This window comes from Nyctereutes procyonoides, unplaced genomic scaffold (assembly GCF_905146905.1).
Source record: "Nyctereutes procyonoides isolate TBG_1078 unplaced genomic scaffold, NYPRO_anot_genome, whole genome shotgun sequence".
In the NCBI taxonomy this organism is placed as follows: Eukaryota; Metazoa; Chordata; class Mammalia; order Carnivora; family Canidae; genus Nyctereutes; species Nyctereutes procyonoides.
This window is the reverse complement of record NW_026575122.1, coordinates 34766814-34781304: the sequence shown is the minus strand read 5'-3', so window position 1 is coordinate 34781304 and position 14491 is coordinate 34766814. Positions and strand designations below refer to the sequence as shown.

The following is a 14491-nucleotide window of genomic DNA, read 5'->3' as shown; positions in this document are numbered from 1 at the left end:
ACTTTCATTGGAGTACTCAGTTGGCTGACTTTTAGAAGCAAGGGGATATCACTAATGGGTTGACTTGCAAAAATGTACTCATTGATTTGAAAAGTTGATTAAGTAGGCTTTAAAATCAGCTACTTATTACCTTGGCTATAAAAGTATTTTCCTAAGAGTGTGGGAATTTGTTTTATATCTGAGGGACATAATGAATGGATAAAGTAACTTAAAAATGTGTTGTCAAAGGAGATATTTAAGGTTGGAGAGACAAGAGCTTATTTGAATATGGATAGGAACAATACAATTGATAAGAAAATGGTTGAGTAAATGAAGGGATGGTCAATTGTGAGATTGTGAGGAGCAGGGGCAATGTAGAAGCTCAGATTTGGGCTGAGATAGATGGAGACACTTCTGTTGCAGAAAGAATGGAAATCACATTTGTGTGGATGTTGGTAGGGTTAGTAGCAGGAAATTGGAATTCTTCTTTTATGGCTTTAGTTTTCTCTGTAAGTTTGAAAAGGATGGTCACCTGCTGAAAGTGACATGGATCAAAAGTTTAAAAAAGTAATCAAGATTCAAAATAAAGGAGAGCGGGAATGACCTATCAAACCTAGAATTTCTGAGTAATCTTAAGTATGAATTTGGAGTTTAATAATCATGAACTTATGGTACTAATCTCTTCTGCTTTGGGACTATCTCTAGTAGTGCCTTGCTGTTCGGTTAAGTACAGACAAAGCAGGTACGTGATAGAATACATCCAAAGCTGAGATTCTGCTAAAAGAAAGGGAAAATGGGTGAATATAAAATTTTGGCATATAAAACGATTTATATAATCTGAATAAAAATAGGATAGTGCCAATAAAATAAGCATAGATTTATATAAATGTTATGGATATAAAAACGGAACAGTTGTGACTTTTGGTATAACTGCTTGAAGATAGTCCTATTTTTGCTATTAAAAAATAGCATCTATTTGTTAAAAATTAGATGCTATTTTTATGGTGCTATTTTGTGAAGATCTATGGAAGGGATAAGTAGATCAAAGGAGTACCTGCTAAGTACCAGATACCATGTTAAGCACTTATTAAAATGTCGTATTATGTATCCTAACAATATAATATAAATAATTATTAATCCCAATTTATAAAGAAACACAGATTGGCAAGATGATTGGGTAGTTTACCTTATGTTCCATAGGAAGTAAGAAATGAAACAGATTTGTTCCAGACTCTGCACTACTACCTTCCCTTTTAAAGAGAATTTTATATCACTGAAGACGGAACTTGGGGTAGCCATAGTTAGCTAGGTTGGCATGTATTAACAGAGAGCATCTTAGAACTTTTGAGTTAGTTAATCACTCAAGACATTCCTTTATCTAAGAACCAGTAAATTTTTTTGTGAAATTTTTTTTGGTTTTTTTTTTTTTTTTTGAAATTTCTTTTTGTGTATGGTATGTAGCTTACGAATCAGTGCGTGATACATCTTTGAATGAATTTAACACTTCTAATTATTTCAAATAAGATTGCTTTAGAGCATCCATGAATTAATTTAAAATATGTTGATTTGTTTGTCATTAGAAAAGGACTACAGCAGTGCCTGGGTGGCTCAGTCAGTTAAGCATCCAACTCTTGGTTTTGATTAAGGAGGTCATGATCTCACAAGTCTGGATATCAAGCTCCGAGTGGAGCTCCCTGCTCAGTGGAGAGTCCACTTGAAGATTCTCTCACTTTGTCCCTCCCCTGACTCATGCACAAGTGTGTGTGTGTGTGTCTGTGTCTGTGTGTGTACACATGCTCTCTAAAATAGATCTTTATATTAAAAAAAAAAAAGACTACATATTTAGGAATATCTCTGTTTCACAGCTAGCTGATTATTTTTATCAAGCACTCCTGGGAAGTGGAAAGTGAATTATGTACTCAAATGTTTTAGTTTTTTGATCAAAAAGAAAACATTAAAATTTCAGATATATAAATTAATATGATTCATAGTAGTTCAGTAGTGCTTTTCTTTAGATTCATTATTTCCTTATTGCAAGTCATTAATTTGTCATATATGGTGAAAGTATTTTTTTCAATGTGTATACATCTCTACATCTGTATTTTATTAATTAAACATATTAAACAATCTTTCCTTTCAAACTGTTAAAAGACTCAAATCTCTGAATCTGAAGAACAACTTGCATAGTTACTCAGTTAGGTACTGTAAAACAAATTAGGATAACAAAACATAGAAGCAGATGTCCATAGAAACAGATGTCCTAATAATAGCCAACTTATTTCCTTTCACAGATTATTTGTGTGCTAGTTGTTTGTATCCTGCCTTTTTAATGGCTTTTGAGTCTAGAAATTATGTGCTATCTCATTTTCAAAATGACGAAAAAAAAATGACAAAAAGAATCTAAGCATTTTTACGAAAAGGATACCTTATTTCAGTTTCCAATATAATATGAATACTTACAGTTGTAAAAATACAAAAATTGGCATGATTGTTTTGTCATCCTTTACAGTTAAAACCTGTTAACATCTTTGTATTTTTACCATATGTACTTAAGTTGGAAGTATAAAAATTATTAATGTCTAATTTTAGATATAGTTTCAAAAAATGTTCATTTTTTTTTATTTAAGGACAAACACTACTTATAAGTTCTAGCTTGTTCTCACCTTGGTGACATTCATCCTGATATTTATTGTTATTGTCCCTAAGTTGCATTCTTTAGGTTTAAATTAGTATTGCTTACAGTATTATTAAAAATGGTCCACCAATACATTATTCAGATTAAATGATAAAGTATTTGGGTTTAACTTTTGAACGTTTATATATTTTTTTTAATTTATTAAAATATCCTTTTTCTTTGTAGGCACTTTGTTTGATGGCGTTACCATTTATTCCTGCATCGAACCTTTTTTTCCCAGTTGGATTTGTTGTTGCTGAGCGAGTATTATATGTTCCTAGCATGGGGTTCTGTATTTTGGTAGCCCATGGATGGCAGAAAATATCAAACAAAAGGTGAATCAAAATGTTAGTTCATTTAATGCTTACTAACTATAGAATTAAGTGTTTAAAATGTTTATTAGCTCAGTTATATAAGTTTTTTATACCTTTTTGTTTTTCATCTTGTCTTCTCATTTTTCTGTAGTTGAAGTTAGGGAAGCTCCATAGCACCCACCTCATTCTATATTCTTCTTATTTATACAATTTTATTGGACAGCCTGTGACATAACAAACTTTGAGTTAGACCCAAATGAAAACAAGGATATTGTTGAAACTGAAGTTGTAAATGACCATTGCCACTTCCATATAACTAAGATATAGTCTCTTACTTAAGTCATATTGAGTTAATATATATAAATACATAAAGTAAGCAGTCTACAATTTCTTGACATCATCAGTATCTGCATCATAACCACCACGTCCTAGTTGCTTTAAACTAACAAGGAACAGAATAATCACACTGTATATATGGATGAAATGGTCACTGACTGCTTTCTCACTTTCCGGTCATCCTTCAACCTACAGAATTGACTTGTCTCTACATCATTGGCTCCTGGTAGCTAAATCCAGTCAGTGCTTGTATTTAAATTTATTTCCCTGGCATCTGTAAAAAGTCTGTTTCCTAATTCTCTTCCATGTCTGCTCATTGCTGCTCAGTCCCTACTCACAGTCTTCTTGCTATACCTGCTCTTTAAGGATTTTTTATTTGCCAGACTTTTACTCAACAGCGTATTTTTTTCTCACACTGCGTATTCTCCCTGGATCGTCTCATCCATGTGTATAATTTTCACTAACATCTACCAAGCTTTTTCTCTTTTAACTTCTACCCATATATCTAATTTTAATCAGTACCAATTTTTGGGTCCTTACCATGTGCCATGTGCCAAGAACCATGATAGATCCTTGAGATTTGTTTTTTCATTTACCTAAACATTTCTTAACTCTGTTGTGCATGTTTGAAAATTGAAGCTCATATAGGTTACTTGAATCAGGTTACCTCAAGACACAGCTAGTAAACAGAATTTTGATTCAGATTTATATCTGACTGCTTCCAGTGTCCGTGTTCTTTTTTTTATTATTATTATTTTTTAAATAGGCTCCACGGTCCATGTTCTTTCTGATCCATGCACTCTTATCTTGATTAAATGGATCTCTAGGGATCCCTGGGTGGCTTGGGGGTTGAGCCTCTGCCTTTGGCCCAGGGCGGCGTAATCCTGGAGTCCCAGGATTGAGTCCCACGTTGGGCTCCCTGCATGGAGCCTGCTTCTCCCTCTGCCTGGTCTCTGCCCCTCTTTCTTTCTCTCTCTGTGTCTCTCATGAATAAATAAATAAAATCTTAAAAAAAAAAAAAAAGTGGATCTCTCAAAATGGAAGAAGTTGAACTGTGTTACTGAGACAAAAACACAGATTCACAGAACATTGGTACTAAATGAGACTGTAGGGATTATTGAATTACAAGTTGCTTATAGATGAGGAATTGAGCCCTAAATAATTAGCTTACAACTATATAAGTAATTTGAATCTATTTCGTAAAGAGTTGGTTTTACTGTTAGTTGTAATAATTCTAGCTTTAAAATGTGAAATTATTCCAAGAGTGTCATGATAATCTATGGTATAGATACAATCTGTGTAAGCCAATTTTTTAGAAATATAGCCAATGACAAGACTGACCCTTGATAAATACAGGTAAGAATATTCAAGTTATAAGTAAAGGCCTCAAAAAGGAAAAGTCACAGTTAAAAATCGGTTTGTCAACTTTTTTTCACTATATGTAAACAGTTTTTGAAATAGATGCAAATATTGGAGTATTTCATATAATTAAGACTGAAGTAGAAGGTAATATGTGTAATATCTAAATTTTTTTGGTGGTGTTCCCATTAAAATTAGATGACTATTAGAGTGATCCTCATTCCTTACAATAAACTCAAAGGTGTTATTTGTGAATATTTAACATACTTCTTACCTCTCTTCTAAAAAATAAAATCATTCTGATGATGTAAACAATGTTTTTTCTTTTGTTTTGCTTTTTTCTCTTAAACAGTGTATTAAAAAAGTTATCCTGGGTTTGTCTGTCTATGATGATATTCACTCATGCCTTAAAAACACTCCACAGAAATTGGGATTGGGAATCTGAATATACATTGTTTATGTCAGCTTTGAAGGTAAAGTATCATCCAGAATGACAGGAAGGTATCTCATTAATGATTTCTGATAGCCATGTCTAAGATGTTTTTACATTTAATTAGACATTTTACTGTCAATTTTAAGTACTTCTCCAAAAGTTTAGTAAAAATACTTTGTTCTTTATATATTATATACCATAACCAGTGCTCTGAATAGCACTTAGTTGGTATGTCTACAGCATATATGAATAATTCCTTAAATGCTATACAGTTGTTAGAAACTGAAATGATAATACAATGTTTAAATAAGAAATACTATATATAGTTCATTTGTTCTGAAGCTGCATTCTTTTTAACCTTTAAATGTCTCTAAATTAGAATCAATAAATGTTACAGTGAGAGGCATCTTACAATTAGTGTCTCTTTTGTTTTCTTAATGATGAGTCTTAGGCACACCTAGGTGGCTCGGTGATTGAGCATCTGGCTCTGACTCAGGGTGTGATCCCCAAGTCCAGTGCCTCAATCCCTGCGTGCCACTGCTCTTCACCACCCCCCATCCCACCCCACCCCCGCACCCTGCATCGGGCTTGCTTCTCCTTCTGCCTACGTCTCTGCCTCTCTTTCATGAATAAATAAATAAAATCTTTTAAAAAAAATGGTTAGTCTTAGTATTGATAATAGCATCTTAGACTCACTGAAATAAAATACTCAACAAAAAATGGCATATTTACTATATGGAAGAAAACCAAGGTTATAATACTGTAGGAAAGATAGGAACTGGCAGAAAGGCGTGATAAAGAATTTCTGTAGAATGGACAAGATACATGAATAAGGTCTTTTTAAAAACCGTAAAATTTGGTTTCTGTAAAAGTTATAAGCAATGTTTTTTTTTTCAGGTGTTTCTCTTCAAATCTCTAAATTCTTCATTTGGCTATTTCTGTACTCCTCATTGCTTGGCTTTACTGGAATACTGCCTCAGTCCTATAGTCTCTGTGACTTCTTGATTTGGCATCAGTTTAAGATCACTTGACTATCCTTTTGTCCCACTCAGTAACTCCACTCCCTCTTCTAGTTCAGAAGTCTGTAAACAAAAGAGACCTCATTACCATTCTTCTTAATATGCACTCCTGGAACACCAACAGAGTCCCATAATTTTCAAGAACTTTGCTTATCCTTTATCCTAGGACAATCTCAAAACCACAGTCCCGCTCACTGAAATTAGTTCCTTGGCCAGGTACTATCTTTACCCCACAAGAACATCATGCCCATCTGTGAGCTCTTAAAGCATAGATTAATTTAGAACTTTAATCCCAGGTTTTCCATTACCATAAGAAACTATGTAAGTAGCTTTATAACAAGCCTAAAAAGAAGTAGTAAGTGCAATATTAAACATATTCTCATATTCAAATACCTTGTCTCCTAAAAAAAATACAAATAGTAGAACAGGAGTTTTCAAACAGCACAAGGGTTGTTTTTGTTTGTTTGCTTGTTTGTTTGTTTTTAAGTAGGTTCTATGCCCAATGTGGGGCTTGAACTCAAAACTCTGAGATCTAGAGTTGCATGATCTTACTGACTGAGCCAGCCAAGAAAACCCATGATGCTTTGATCAAATAAAATTTTTAATAAAATGCTAATATATCAAATAGATGAAATCAGACTGCTATGGTTTTAATATGTTTATGTCAAGAGAAAGGAGAGTAAATTTAGTGAAACTTCATTTGGCTCCTTTCTCATCTCCAGAGACACCTCCATGGAACACTCCATTCCTAATAATACACCAAACAAATCCCTTTGTTAATTGCAGGTATATATGCAATTTTTTCTTTTCTGAGAGAAAATTGGAATTATCTTTCAAGTTTTATTGAGGTATAATTGATATAACTTTGTATTAGTTTAAGGTATACAACATGATTTGATATGTATATATTGCAAAATAATTACAATCTGTTAACTTCTGGTACCTCACATAGGTACGGTTATTTTCTTTTGATGAAAATTTCGAAGATCTACTCTCTTAGCAACTTCTATATATACATTACAGTATTGTTAACTAATAGTCCCCATGCTGTACACTGCATTCACAGAACTTATTTATCTTATAACTGAAAGTTTGTATCTTTGACCACCTTCACACATTCATGACTATCTCTCTGGAACACTCCATTCCTTTTTTTTTTTTTTTTTTAAACATTTTTATTTTTATTTATTTATGATAGTCACACACACACAGAGAGAGAGAGAGAGAGAGAGAGAGAGGCAGAGACATAGGCAGAAGGAGAAGCAGGCTCCATGCACCGAGAGCCTGACGTGGGATTCGATCCCGGGTCTCCACGATCGCGCCCTGGGCCAAAGGCAGGCGCCAAACCGCTGCGCCACCCAGGGATCCCCTGGAACACTCCATTCCTAATGATAAATAAATATCTGTGTTAATTGGAGTTGTATTTTTTAACTGTAATTAATTTCTATATGCTTATATGTTTAAGGTAAATAAAAATAATGCCAAATTATGGAATAATGTGGGTCATGCTCTGGAAAATGAAAAGAACTTTGAAAGAGCTTTGAAATACTTTTTACAGGCTACCCATGTTCAGCCAGGTAAGCATTATTTAATTAATAAAACTATTCAATTAGCTTCTTTTTAAAAACTTGATCATATTGGGGATAATAAGATAGAGTTTCAAATTTCATTCCAGGTGATTTGAATATAGTGTTCGATGCTGGCTTATTTTGAATTAGATTATATATTAGAGCGATTTAGACTTTTTTTTTTTTTAACATAGCAGAGCTGGGTAGTACTGATGAGCAGTTTTGGTGGAGTGGTAGATGCAAAAGCCTGAGAAGAGTGCGTTGGGTAGAGTGAGGGAAGAATAATTTGAAACAGTTAGTATAGAAAACTCTTAATAAAGAGTATCGGTGAAGAATGGTGGTATTGCTGGGAATGGTGTCAAGAGAAGGTAAGTAGGATAATAGGGTGGTTTGTTTGTTTTTTAATTCTTAAGGTGAGAGAAACAGCATATGTGCAGCTAATCCATTGAGGCTGGGAAAAGTAATTCTAGATGGGGGTACAAATTACTGGATCTGTATCCTTAAGTAGATGAGAAGAGATAAATAGAATTTGGTGCACAGAATAAGGACTTCATTTTTAGAATTGTTAAAGTATGGTAACAAACCAGGCAAAGTACATGGATATGGATATAGGCAGTCAAGTAGATGACCTGGAGGAAGTTTCTGGAAGTTGTCTTCTGTTTGCTTCTGTTTCCTCATTGAAATAGAAAGCAGAATCATCAAAGAGTGAGGAGGGGTCAAAATTATGGAGCTCTAAGAACAGGAGAAGGTATGAATTAGCCATCTAGGGCAGTGCTTCACAGACTTTATTGTGCCCGTGAATCACACGGTGATATTATAGGCACATTCTGACAGATAGAGGTTTAGAGTAGATCCTGAAGTTCTGCATTTCTAATAAGTTCCTGGGTGATGTTTAGCCCATGGATCACACTTTTGGAAACAAGATCTAGTAAAGTGTATAGACTAGGAAAATGTTGTACAGTTGCCAAGCAATTTTGACACTCTACTTGAGGTTAGGAATACTTTATTTAAAATTAAACTAGTCGATGCAGTTATATGCTGTTCTCTTATTACATTACAGCTGCAATGGTACAGACAGTGGAGAATTCAGTTAAACAAAATTAGGACTTTTTAAAATGTGTTATTAAATGAGAAATGGATAAGGAAATGATTATAATGGATGAATCTAAGTTAAGGGAGGTGAGACAGGGTGGTAGGATCAGTGAGTTATAGATCTGAATTGTTGGTATCTAAGTAGGATCTAGCTAGAGCATCAGTCTTTTTCAAGAGGAATGCTATTGGCATTTTGAGTGTATAGAACTGTATTTCAGGATATATATGAAACATGGCCCTCATCCATGGTTATTATTTTCTATTCAGAATGATGACCAAAAGATACTCTCTCCTCCTCTGAAACCCTGTCACATTTCTAAATATCCTCAGAAAAGCCGAGAGTGGCAAGCAATACCCACTATTTGTCTACAAGATATGACTGTGGCCATTGCACTAACTAGTGAAAAGAGGGCAGAAGTGAAAATCATTGGAGGAAAGGATATCAAAGGCCAAATATTAGAAAATCTGACTTTGTAGATTTTGAAACCACTAAGAATTAAGAGAACCATGAGCCAGGAGCTATGACCCAGAGAATGGTGACTGCGACAAGGAGAGATAGTGGATAATAGAGTTTAATGACCTGAAATTCAGAGACAAGTGATTTTAAGAAGGACCAAGAGTTGTCTGGAAGTGTTAAAGATCACTGAGGACACCTAATCTACCTCCAGACCCAGTGTTGCAAAGAATAAGAAAAAGAACATAGTCATTATGTGGAATAGCTACATGTAAGAAAAAAAAAACACACACACATTCCTGAGGCAAAGCCAAATTTCACTTAGACAAAGGTGAAGAGAAAGTTGTAAAAATAAAACTGATGGTCTAGCTTTTCAATTTTATCTCCCCTAGCTCTGTATGTATCTTGGGCTTCCTCACACCTTTACCTTTGTTGATGTTCTTCCTTGAGTCTAGAATTCCTTCCCTCTTCTTTGCCATCCACCTTCTACCATCTATTACAACCCATCTCACGTGGCTTCTCTTTAAAAAACCTTGCTACCTCTCCAATAAGAAGCAAATATTTTTAATCTTTTTTTTAAAGGATTTTTTAAAAAAGATTTTGAGAGAGCTTGAGTGCATGGGCTCGTGAGCAGGGGGATGGGCAGAGGAGAAGCAGACTCTCCCTTGGGCAGGGAGCCAGATGTCGGGCTCGATCCAGGACCCTGAGATCATGACCTGAGCTGAAGGCAGAAACTTAATCCAACTGAGCCACCCAAGCATCCCTTTTTTTTAATCTTTAAAACCTCTTACAATTTCTTCTGTATCTTTCATATAATATTTGTAACTTTCTGTTTAATATTGTGTTGTATTTATTTAAAATATGTATTTAAGCTAAAGAGCTCCCTAGAGATAGCATGAACATCTGATTTATCTTCATACCCCCTGAATCATCTAGCATGGTCTTATACACAGTCAGCATTCACTAATTATATTTTATTTATTTATTTTTTTATTTTTTGAGAGAGAGAGAGCACTGGTGGGGGTCGTTTGGGGAAGAGGGAGAGAGAAAATCTTAAGCAACCTGAAATGACCTGAGCCAAAATCTAGAGATATATGCTTAACCAGCTGAGACACCCCAGCATTCCAATGTTCACTAATTTTATTCTTTCAAAAGTCTTTTAGGTTCATTCTATGAGTATTTAGAGAAGCAGAGTGATCTTTGACATCAGACATAGAGGGACTTTATTTTTTTTTTTAAGATTTTATTTATATATTCATGAGAGACACATAGAGGCAGAGTCATAAGGAGAAGCAGGCTCCTCACAGGAAGCATGATGCAGGACTTCATCCCAGAATCCCAGGATCACAACCTGAGCCGAAGGCAGATGCTCAACCATTGAGCTACCCAGGTGTCCCCATATAGGGACTTTCAAACCTAGAAGATGTTATTTAGGCCCTTTCCACCTTATTTTTATCATTTCTAAATTGGGACCATAGTTTTATCTTATTGCATTGTTTTAAAGAGTAAATGGTGTGGGTGGGTATGTAGAATCATATTTAGTTTTGTCTGGCAAATAGTGTATATCACTGGCTTCTTGGCAGATGTAAGCACTCAGCTTTAAAATATTTTTTCACCTCGTCAGTTGTCACTTTTTGCTGTTTTTGAGAGACTTACTGAACTTTAGTATGACTTCTTACCATACTGTCGAAACTGCTATTTCTCATAAACCATGGACTAGGAAAACAGGTAAACCAGTTTATTATAATTTATTGTGAAAAAGTACATAATGTTAGAGACATTGAATTTGGTATTCACAGGCATCTTGGGTTGTTCTGTTTTTTAGCCATATTCTTCATAGATTCAATAGATGAAATGACATGCATGGAGGGACATCAGTAGTCTTTTTTGTCACTGTTAGACATACACAGATTTATAAGACTGGAGGTAAGGGAAAAGGTCAGGACAGGAGGTAAAAATTTGAAGTAACATGTATATAGGTATTTAAAAACTTGAGGCAGATGAGTGCTGGGTGTTATACTCTATGTTGGCAAATTGAATTTAAATAAAATATTTTTTTAAAAAATAGCCTTACTCTTGGGGGGAAAAATAAAATTACAAAATAAAAATTTGGGACAGTTTAGTAGGAGTACACAGAGTAGGGATTCATAACATTTTAAAGGTAATTTTCAAAAACACACACAAAAAAACATTCAATCTGAAGGTATTTTGTTTTTTGTTTGGTTTTTTTTTGTTTTTTTTTTTTTTTTTTTTGCTTAACCAAAATAAGAAGATAAACTATGCAGTGGTCTGACTGGGTGGCATGCGTGTTGTGTTTAAAAGAAAGAGAGAAAGAGAGGGAGAGAAAGAAAAAGAAAGAGAGAGAGAAAGAAAGAAAGAAAGAAAAAGGGAGAGAAAGAGAAAGGGAGAGAAAGAAAAAGAAAGGGAGAGAGAGAAAGAAAGGGAGAGAGAAAGAAAGGGAGAGAGAGAGAAAGATTGTGATTTTTGTTTTATTTTGATGGTTTACAAGTGTTTTAAAAAATCCCAATTCACAAAGATAAAATTTTTACAAATGTAATTACAGTTTCCATAAACATCTTTACAAGACAAGGGTAGGTTTTTTTCAAGGAACACCAGCATTCTGAAGGATTTGTTTTGCTTTAAAATCATTGATTTCACTTTTATCTAAGTACAAATCTTTGAACTATGTGAGAAAAAATCATAGACCTGTAGTTCAACTTTAATGCTATAATATGGAAATGAGTTTTAAAGATTTTCTGGTTTCAGATGTTTATAAATTTATCTTTTTAAGTAAATTGACATAATTTTATAGATAAGAGACTGGAAAGCAACATAGGTAGGTGCCTGGGCCACGAGTGTGAGAATGCTTAACTTATTGGTGGTAGATGAAGATGTATTAGGCACAAAGTTGCCTAGTACTTGCAGTCCTCATTTATGTTGAATAAAACAGTGCTAGACTGATGCTATTAGTTTGTTATTATAACAAGATGGTTCGATGAAATTCTATAGCTTTTTAGTCCTTTAAATGTCATTGCTTTTTATATCTTGCCTGTTTTTCTTACCCCCCCCCCCTTTTTTTTTCCAAATTTAAATTTATCTTACCGTAGTAATGGTTACTTCCTTCTCTGGAATCTTAAAACTTTGTAAATTACAAGAAATTTCTTAGAAACTATGTCTTTCACTCTATTAGCTGTTAAGGTATATAGTCCTTTTGATGCTTAAGATTATCTTATTGCTATTTTAGTTCTTTGAGAAAGTAGGGCTGCCTTACTCTGGTGTCTGAATTCTTCATTGATGACAGTATCTCCTTGCCATAATTTTAAGAACCTGATTCCGGTGAATATTAATTTGCCTTGTCTTTCATCTAAGTAGATAACCTCTTTCTTTTCTAAGATTTGTTGGGGCAAATATTACTGATGTCAGTAACATTTTAAATACTTGGCTGATAATTTTATTTATCTAAACTTCCAGTTTCTTTGTTCTTTCCTTAGGTTAAATTCTTACTTTATATTAAGTTTTTTCAGGTTCTCCATAGTTTTACCTAAGTTACTTAGGTAGATCTACTGGTATAGGTTTAGCTGATGTTTAAAAAAAAAAAAAAAAAACTGTGTAAGAGCAAAGACCTACCTACTCTTTTTCTACACATTCTGTAATACAGTGAATTTCAACCTTGGCTCCACATTAGAACTGTCTTTGAAACTTTTTAAACACTTTTGCAGATCCTATTTCTTTGGATTCTATTTCAATAGAGCTGAGTGGCGCTAAGGTTACCTGAATTTTTAAAATACCTACGTATCCAGATTTGCAGCTAGAATTGGAAATGGTTTCCCTGAGCATTTTTTTTCCTTGACCTTTCCTGAAACCCCATTAGACTCAGCAATACGTCAACAAAATATCAACAAATCAAAAAATCAACAACAAAAATGAATCCTGTCTCTGAGTTCTCTAACCAAACCTGTATTGCCTGTGACAGTTCCTCTTCAGTGCACACACAATTACTAGTCTGAAACATAGTGTGGCAAGATCTTAAGACTGTTAACTCTTCACCTAGGGGTATATGCTTGGCTCCCATCTGTCCTAGGAGTTCCAGGCAGAGAACCATTCCACAATTGCAAAATCATGGTGTCACAGGCAAGTAGTAATTGTGTCTTGTCTGTTAGAGATTCACATGCAATAAAATTTGTCTGATTTAAGATCTTCTTCCATCTTTACTCCAAACCTTTGAAATAGTTACTGGGAAATGTGTCCTAAAAGTAGTGTGCAATGAATCCTAATATCTTCCTTATTTAAATAGCGTATTTTTCTGTCCCTGAAAAAATTTGCTGATTATTTGAGTCTCCATATCAGAAAATTAGACAAATTTTCTGACATATTGATAGTATCACAGCCTTTTTAAAAAGTTAAAAACACACAAATGCATTAAAAAAAAACATACGTTAAGAATTTATCATTTAAGAGAGATGGGCTGCTGCATCTTAAGTAATACTGGAGAATCCTGGTATTTTATTATACTTGCATTACAACCACAATCAAAAGAATTTTAAAATCACAAAATTTTCTTTACCCGTGTCCCACCATAGCACATTTTGTTAGTTAAAATACTGGAAATAATTCTACGAATCATGCTAATTTTTTTCACTTTTAGACTTGAGCCATACTTTTTGAATAAATTCCAGAGCTCTGAAATCAATGAAATGGAAGCAAGTCTTATAGTAAAATCTAGTGAAGAGAAATGATACAAATTTCTTTATTACCTCTACTTCTCTTGACATGTCTTAGCATTTCAAGGATCCATTCAAATAATTTTTTCATGACGTGTACATTTTCTGTCCTTACAGTACTTTATTACATAATTTTCTAGTGTAGCATTGATCATCAATTATACCAAATTGTGTTAGGAGAACTTTAAGGAGGATGTAGGACCTGTTGCCTGCTTTTGCATTTTTTTTGCCTGTTGTTGCTAGAAACATGTAGTTTACATTGAATATTTTTTAGTATATTTGCCAACAAATGATTTTTTTAAAAATCTTAGATGATATTGGTGCCCACATGAATGTAGGAAGAACTTACAAAAATTTAAATAGAACCAAAGAAGCTGAAGAATCTTACATGATGGCTAAGTCACTGATGCCCCAGGTAAGTTGTTATAATTTATTCCTATTGTGTTACATCTGCTCTATGTACATATTGAATAGAGTTACCTAGATAGGAAATCCTTATCTTTTCTTCAATTGGCTGATAGTAAAGTATCCAATAAACCGTT

At 33.9% G+C, this 14491-nt stretch overlaps 1 protein-coding gene across 4 annotated transcripts in view; it reads left to right on the top strand.

Moving 5' to 3' along the window:
• TMTC3 (transmembrane O-mannosyltransferase targeting cadherins 3) overlaps positions 1-14491 on the top strand; it is a 67619-nt gene that overhangs the window by 32744 nt on the left and 20384 nt on the right. For all 4 annotated transcript variants that reach the window (XR_008665922.1, XM_055336668.1, XM_055336665.1 and 1 more), the window contains 4 exons: positions 2840-2988; positions 5015-5135; positions 7580-7691; positions 14261-14364. Coding sequence is in view for 3 of the 4 variants with exons in the window: in XM_055336668.1 (XP_055192643.1) it covers positions 2840-2988; positions 5015-5135; positions 7580-7691; positions 14261-14364 (486 nt within the window). In the remaining variant the exon portion in view is untranslated. The remainder of the gene's footprint in view (positions 1-2839; positions 2989-5014; positions 5136-7579; positions 7692-14260; positions 14365-14491) is intronic.